Consider the following 8,694-nt stretch of genomic DNA (forward strand, 5'->3'; position numbering starts at 1 on the left):
GAACGTCCGAATTTAGGAAGGGATACAGACAGCCCAATCCACTAACACGCTTCTTCAAGCATGAAATCAGAAAAATTAGGATCTTATGTAAAAAAATGTTTACATTCTAAATATCTAAATGCTAAGCATATTAAAAAGATACCATTATTAAATACCAAAGCATGTTGCATTATACTGCTCACTGACCCTGTTTCATTCCTGTAAGTCCTACAAGTATGAAAGGAGGCAAAATATTGTAACTTTAATAAGCCCCGAAAAACACAAGTGATAAGAAACACAGGATGTTTATTTAAAAAATAGTTTTTAATAAAAATTAAAATAACAATTATGATGATAACTAATGGAAGCTAATGCATAAAATTAACCTTATTTAGTGTGCTTTACCTGATCCTCTAAGTGTTGCGCAGGTTTTACTTTTTAAGTAGGAATACAGACACTCAACAGGTTGTCTGCATCAGTAAACCATCTTAGACGTGAATTAGAAGTAACATTCTTATTTTGTATCCGAGGACGGAAACCAACAGGAGGCACTGGATGCAGTCATTTCTGGTTTACCAGAAAGATGAGCACACACGAGGCTATGTGCTAGCTGCCATTTCAAACAAGCAATGCTGTTGCTAATCAGCAAGAACTTAACATCTTACTGAAAGGCTTTTGAAATTTGCCTTGAAGAAAAACTCTTGGAACACGTAAGTCTTCTTTCCTATTCACAGTTTCTCGCTGCACATATTCATTGACCACTTGCTCATATCCCTCAGCCTTGAAAAGCTGAGATAAGAACTCTGGAAGAGAATTGGGGGAGAAAAAAAAAAGATGAAATATTATGTTTAAGCTATTTTTAAAACACCAGACAGCATTTATATAAGCATATGTTCTTCTCTGTTACAGCATGAAAATCACACAGGCCTTCAGATTTCAAGCTGTTCTATGCAGGCAGACTGCTGAATAAAAATCAATACAGATCTCCTTTAGAAACATCAACCTAAGCAAAACAGCTTGTAAAACTGGGGCTTAAGCTAGTTACTCAGTTGATTTTCCAAAAATTGCCACATCTCTTATTTTTACTGAGCCTTGTCATTCTCATTGTGACTGATGCCAGTGCCTTTTTACTTTGTGCAGCTGACCTTCGCTGGCTGAATACATCACTAATGGCAAATATTTCAAAGGTAATCCAGTCTTGCAGATGCATCTCTGCTCAGGGAAGAACATCACACCACGTTACATGCCATTGCTCAACAGAAAAACTGTCAAAGTGGCAAGGGGAATGTGGTGATATCAAGCCTCCACTAAGTCCAACTGAAAGTATTTTCCACAAACAAAAGAATTTTAGTCAAAGCATGTCTCCCTTAAGGAAGGCAGAAGTACCTCACAAACAGGGTGAACTACGCAGCAGGGAGGGCTGATTATGCTATTGACTTGTCATGTTAATTAAAAATCATAATTTTTCCTTTCCTGCACCTTATTTCACTTACTCAGGCAGTAATTTCACAGTAAATTTAAGCCATTTCTAAACTTGTGTTCCTTGACAGAAAACAAAGAGCATGCCATTTTCCACTGCTCAGGGGGATGAGCTCGATGAAACACTCACTGATCTTGAGGGTACAGGAAGCACTAGAAGAGATGGTGCACTGAGGAAGATGAGACCACCCACTCTGGTGGTACTGCAGGCTTATATCAACCTAAGCCCACCATGAAGCCACACGCACTGGCTGTGAACAAAGTGTGTTTTTGTAAAATGGGGGACCCATATTGATGAAATATAAATAAACAGCACTTAATTGTGGACCTGTTGAAATCTCACTGTAAGGAAGTTGCACATACTTCACAACACATAATTGCAACCACGCATTCCTCCAAAAATTTAATATTATTTCAAACAGTAAGAAAATAATGGATTTTTTTTTTCCCATGGAAGAAGTTCAGTGTTGTTATCTGAGGCCAGACATACTATAATAAGCATCATTCAAATCATCCCATGCAGCAATTACTTGAGGTACCAGTGTAGTGCCAAACAAATGAAAAATAGCATGGGGTTGCAACCTGTGCAGAATTGATGGGAGTCATGTCCCCAGTAACAAAAGAATTCTCAAGCATTAAGCAATATTGATATGAAAATTTGTGAGATGAATGAGATCATAAGGATTAAAAATGGGAGCAGAGATGATCTGTGAGACAGTCTCAGACCAGCCCAAGGAAAAACAATTGCTAACATGAGCAATAGAGAACAAATTCTTTTTTTCTCCTTCCTTCCTCTTCCTCCTTCCTACCTCAATTCTCCCAGCAATGGAAACACGCATACTAGAGAGGAATTTCTCATTCAGAAACAATTCTAACACACAATAAAAATGGGATTTAAAATTCCACAGCTAGGTCGGTCAGTCTCCTATTTGTTCCCTTTACCATCCATTCTCTTTGCAAGGCCTATTTGTTCAAACAGTACCAAAAATCACTTCTAGATTCTAGAAAACAATTCTAGAAATGCTTCAATGAAGCTGTACCACAGCCTGCATTATCTCAGATTTCATCATTGTCCTGTGAAGGATAGAGAGAGGATAGAGAGACAAGATTAATGGGGTTTATATATCAGAATTAGCAATTAGGTAATATGTTATGGCATGAAATATGAATAACATTTGTTTGGCTCCAAGATGGTCTCTTCAGTGTCTATATTTCACTTTAGACTAAAAACAAAGAGCCCCAAAGAAATAAACTCACAGCTTTTATTATTACACAATGCTCTACAACTGATAGGGGGAGTAACGAGTTTAGCTTGAGGAACAGAGGGAGTTAGAAGCTACGGCCAAACTATAATCCCAACTCATTTTGAAAGTCTGAGCAAATTCCTTCATCTCTCCCTGCTTCACATTCTCCACTACTATGCTGCAATAATTACCTTCCTTCCTAAACCATTATGAGCACTGTATTAAAAACTTTATATACTGTATCACATGAAAATGTTTTTTGCACCATCTTTACTGGAAAAAAAACCACAAAAACCAGAAGACAGAGTGACCGAAGCAAGTCAGTGCCAACTCAGCAGGATCTGTGCACAAGCTTCTCGGCACTGTAGTCATGGTTCGGCTCTAGAAATCAATGGCTTCTTCAGTAGAACTCCTTTTGCACACCAGGAATAGCCTTGCACAAAAAACGATGTCAAGAAAACTGCTTAGTTGCTTCATGAAGATTATCAATTGTCTGACTGAACATTGGTCTTTTTCCCTCAGCTAACAAATCCGAATGAAATTCAGCAAATTCAGAAACTGCTGCTCTTGGCACATACAACAAGCTCGTAAACAAGAAAGTGCTCCATAAAGTCCTGCCAGTCTAAATACCCTCTTGTTTCCAAAAAGGATGGTAAACCAAATACACCACAATTTAACAGCTCATCTGCACAAAACAGAACGTCCATGGGCATGCTGGCAGTTCCCTGAAGCAAGTTTAAACAGGAGATTCACAGAAAAGAAAGCACTCCACAGCATGTCTTACCTTCAGTAAAAAAATACGATCTTGTCCCATCTTGTCTAACATAGAAGTTTTCTCCAAGTTTGCTGCCGGATTTAAACCTGAGCATTGCGTGGTCATACAGTCCATAGTCCCGGAACAAGACACACTTGCCTGGTTTTAATACCTGTCACATAATACACACATGCTTTAAGAAAAACGTTGCAATATATTAAGAGATAAATAAGGAACAATTTCAGTAAAACGGGTTGTGGATTTTGGTTGTTTCGGGTTTATTTGCTCTTTATCAAAGGAAACAGGCCATAAAGAGTTTAAAATTTAGAAATACGTGGTCATTGGCCATGCTGATTTTAGATATCTGATGCATGCAACTTTCCTATGTCATCAAATACCAGCTGTATTTGTTAGAGGAGCAAAGCAGTACTTGCCACTTGCCAATCTGTGCATCTCCACTGAGAAAATAAAAATTAGCCTTTTCATAAGCACGAGCTAAGAACCAATCCTGATTTTGCAAAGCAGCTGGAGATGTACCAAAAAAACCTAACATTCCCATTTCAGACTACTGAAAATAAAACAAACAATATGAGAGAATATAAAACTTTTGCATATATGAACACACATATGCATAAGTACAAAACATATTGACTGTTTCCCTCTGCAGTCAATATATGACAATCTCGGGAAAATCAGAACTATCACAATTCACATTTAAACCACTCTTTGGATGGGACTATCCTAGTCTATCAACTAACAAAGGCAGCCTAAGGAGATGGGTCTCTCTGGATTAATTTTGACCTCTGAACACTCCAATTTTAAGTCACCACAGATCAAGTGTGTTTAATAATAACAGCAACATCCTAACTCCAAGTCACTTTATCCCTGGAAGTCAATTCTGGCTCACTATCATTCACACCTTATCAACACAGACATCTCTGCAACCTATAAACATTACTTGTAGCATGCAACCCAAGTCAGAGCTTTAAAATCATCAAATCATAGAATGGCCTGGGTTGGAAGGGACCTGAAAGATCACCTAGTTCCAACCCCATTGCCACAGGCAAGGACTCCTTTCAGTACACCAGGCTACTCAGAGTCCCATTCAGCCTGGTCTCGAACACTTCCAAGGATGGGGCATTCACTACTTTTCTGGGAACCTGTCCCAGTGCCTCACCAACCCCCCAGTAAATAAATTCTTCCTAATATTTAATCTTTTTCGGTTTGAAGCCATTCCCTCTTGTCCTGTCACTACATGCTCTTGCAAAAAGTCTCTCTCCATCTTTCCTGTAGGCTCCCTTCAGATACTGGAAGGTTGCCTTCTATATACCTTTTGGTTATGTTGATAGCATGAATTAGGCCTCAATCCAAAAAAATCTCACAATACCAGGATAAAAAAAAAAAACAAACAAACATTATAAACCATATTTTAGTCCTGTATGCTAAGTGAACTAACTGAATACATCCACTGTATATAATATTAAAGATCACTATTACAAGAGGGGTTATGTGCTCAGAAAAAAAAGAAATGAGCTAAAAAGAAGGAAAGTGCTTTAAAGGCTGTAAAATCTGCTGGTGCTACCTTGTAAATGTTCTTCAAGACAAGATTCATTTTGTCAGGATGAATGGCAGAAAGGACAAATATAAGTGTGACAACATCCACAGAATCTGCTGGTATATTGTCTAGAAGATCATCTTTGGTAAGATCGCACTGGAACACTTTACATCTTTCAGTACTGTATAGGGCATTTTTCTAGGAAAATAAAAAGAGTAAGATTTAATTGAAAATTAGTAGCATTTGTTATTGAAAAACAGTAAAAAACTTGTGAAACTAATCCATACAGCAAAATGAAACATGGTGGCAAAAGAACAGTAACTTCCAATAGGCTACTAATGCAATCAGAAATTTTTTGCTGTGTACTACAATACTGAAATTACAACTAGTAGAATAGTCCGTTCTCATGAGTTTGAGAAGGAATGTGCATTAAGACAGTTCAGAAAATTCAACCATTTCTGTTTTACCTGCTTCTACTCTTTATAAAATACATAAATACCATTAGAAGGAATTCTGTATTACAGGGTGATCGAAGCACAGCTCTTGAGCTGACTGCAAACAGTTTGGGTTCCTGTCACATAACCTGCAGCTGGGCTGTTCTAGCCCACAGTTCCGCTGGGTAAAAGGAACTTGGTCTTGGCAAGAAATAAGTTCAGCAAGAGCTGTGACTACAAACTTAATAAACCAGGAGACTTTTAAAGGCCAAAGTTCCCGCCAGCCCTGCTGGAAGACTCAACTTATAAAAGTATAAACACACCTACTTCTAACCAGGCTACAAATTTCTTTAGCAATAACTTTCATAGCCCTGTTTTTAAGGTTCTCCTTAGGACTCCCTCCATCAAGGGCAAGCTTCCATTGCAAATAAATTTTGCTTGTACTGCACAGTCAGCAGAGACATAGTAGTATTCCCAAAAAAACACAGTCTTCATAAATTATTCAAGTAATGTACCATAATACTACAATGTGATGCTGAAAAGCGAGGTCTGGAGCAATGATTTGACTTCTTGCATAGGATCTCAACTGAAATGGATCAGTCTCCATTTTTTGGCAAAATATATTCTACCCTTCTTAAAAAAAGGAAGGCAAGAGACGCCTGTTACATTCATTTGCAATTTCAGATGCTTCTAAAAACACTCTAAAAGAAGTTCCAAACATCACACCAACCTTCACGTACTCAACAGCTCTAGGAGAGAAATCACAGGCATATGCAAAAATATTCAGATCTTCTTCTAAGAGTGGAAACAAGCAGTTCCCAACCCCACAGCCTGCTTCCAGAATGGTCAGCTTCTGATCTGCAAACTGGGGAAGAACCAATACAAGATAAAGCACATCATTTTTGTTTTCCCCATTACATGAGCATTACACTCTTCAATGAGCACTTTAAAAGCTAAAATCAATTGTAATTACCACTGACTCAAAAAAAAACCCCAAAGTAGACAGCCCCTGGATAATCTGACACTAAAGCCCAGGCAACTTGATTTCTGCAAAATTAGAAATCTTCTTAGAATATATTAATATTTCTTTAGTCATCTAGCCCTTAAGTAAGCAACAGACTGTTGTACCATTCCTTTCTTATCTTTCATTCAGCTCTAGAGAACAACAGATGCAGCTGCCTATTCCCCTTAACTGTGTTCTGCAATCAGCCTGCAAATCTGGATGCTTTTCTTTAAAGGAGTGTACTGAAAGCACACCAACTTGCATCTGAGAACATCCCACCACAGAGAGACAAGCTGTCTATTTGGGACACAATACAAATATTTCAGACTTCATTCTTAGCATCCCATATGCTATGAACGGTATTCCCATCCAGTATGGATCAATTATAAATTGAAACTGAACTGATGCATGTGATTTTCAGGAGTTGTCTTTGATACTAAGAGAAACTACACAGAGCATTGCAAACTTGGCAGCTCTTACCCAAACAGCTTTGTTATAAGTATTATTAACTCACTTGGAAAGAACTGACTGGAAATATTCAATCCCATCTTTTACAGCAGAAGTGTATAAGTCTCACCTCACGACATGCTTTTAACTCTTGAAACTCTCTGGTTGTCCAATGTCTGTCTTTGAAGAAGTTGGTACTATTTCTTTTGTAAAACAGATCCCAGTTCTTCTGTGCCTCTTTCTCCAGTTTTAGTTGTTTGAACTCAGACACCAAAACCTTATCTTTTGCCAGTCTCTCAGCTTCCTCTGGGCTAAGGACTCTTGCACTATGGCCTTTCTTTTGAAAAGCACCATCTTCAGTAGATGTTGTTACTATATTTAAGCAACTGGCTGATGCTTTTTCTTGGAACATCCTAGATTCTTTCACACAAACATGAATGCCAAAGACCCAAGGGTGATTTTTTTTCTTTAGTGTATGGTTCCATCACTTAAGTAAAATAAGTGAGGATCTAGAAGAAAAAATGATAAATAGTTACAGTATGCACTTACAACAATTTTACAGTAATCTGTCCTGATGGACTGACATACCACCAGATTTCTCTTAATTACAGAAAACCTTCATCCAAACTAACAAGCATATACATCATCACACTGATGTCAAAGATACTTCACAGAGTATCTTCTGCATCCCAGAAAGCTACTCGAGAAGAAAAAGATGGTGCAGCTCTAAGCTTATTTTCACTCAAACAGACTTCAGAAGGAAAGAAAGGGCTTTGTTTCTTGTTAGCCCCAGCTGGAAGACCTCAAAAAAATAAGAACTGAAAAACAGATGACACCTAAAAGTCACATTAAAATTGATGAAAAACAGTAAATTCATGTTATCACTTCTCCTTCCTGCTTTCACCTCTGTGAGTTAAAAACGGTGAAAACACCGGCATTTATAACACATCGTCTGAACAAAAGAACAAAACCAGTATTGTGGCCAAAATGTCCAGAGCTGGCCCGTGTCAGCATTCTTTCCACTGCCTCCTCCTGAGAATTCACGCTGGTTTTAACAATCACAGGTGGGTTTATTTCCAGAAGTTAACAAAAACAGAGCAACAAAAAGAGGTTTACGTAGCTGGGAAGGGATCCAAATATTTCTCTGATGTTGAACTAGTTCTCACCTCTGCCTTGCCACAAGCATGCAGATTCTGGATGATGGCACACGCAAATTAAATCCTGCAAGGCCTGGTAACTCCCAGGGAAGCCCAGGTAGCAAAAATGTGCCACTTGTGTATGTCAGTGCCCAGAACCAGGCACTGGCGTCATTTTACCGAAATAGAAATGAGAAAAAACGAACCATAACCACTCCACAGCAAAAAAAAAATAGTACTTCACTTATGTATTTATCTTGCGACAAAAATATATGATACAAATCATGTACCATGATATGTCCATGTTATATATGATGTTGCCATGATATATCCATGTTATGATACAAACATAAAATACGGAAGCGTGTAATTGAAATAAAGAACTGCCAGAATTTTGTCCAGCGTCACAGGAGACAGACGCCCCCTTTTTCCTCCAAAAAACAACAGGCTGTAGAGAAGAGGTCCCTTTGAAATAAAGTCTCTTCGAGAAGAGCGTGTTCTAAAAACAAACAAACAAGCCTAATCAGCAAAATGTCTACTATATTTCTACTACATGCCTATATTCGTGCTCCAAGGAGATTAAGGTGAACGAGCTGGGGGGAGCGGGGGGAGGAGGGGGCTGTAAATCCTAGCCAGCCTTTCCACTGCGCTCAGAAAACGCCG

At 38.4% G+C, this 8,694-nt stretch overlaps 1 protein-coding gene across 1 annotated transcript; it reads right to left on the reverse strand.

The window, feature by feature from the left end:
• Positions 1-265: 265 nt before the first annotated feature.
• On the reverse strand, positions 266-8,612 carry METTL6 (methyltransferase like 6). Its single transcript, XM_027897256.1, has 6 exons — positions 8,062-8,612; positions 7,026-7,404; positions 6,176-6,310; positions 5,039-5,209; positions 3,487-3,628; positions 266-782 (listed from the first exon to the last, which is right to left on the reverse strand). Exons 2-6 carry the CDS (start codon positions 7,305-7,307, stop codon positions 622-624), a joined length of 891 nt encoding a protein of 296 aa, XP_027753057.1. The 5' UTR covers positions 7,308-7,404; positions 8,062-8,612; the 3' UTR covers positions 266-621.
• Between the last annotated feature and the right edge of the window lie 82 nt (positions 8,613-8,694).

This window comes from Empidonax traillii, unplaced genomic scaffold, assembly GCF_003031625.1.
Source record: "Empidonax traillii isolate 1590-97213 ecotype Southwest subspecies unplaced genomic scaffold, ASM303162v1 scaffold19:size3308961, whole genome shotgun sequence".
Lineage (NCBI taxonomy): Eukaryota > Metazoa > Chordata > Aves > Passeriformes > Tyrannidae > Empidonax > Empidonax traillii.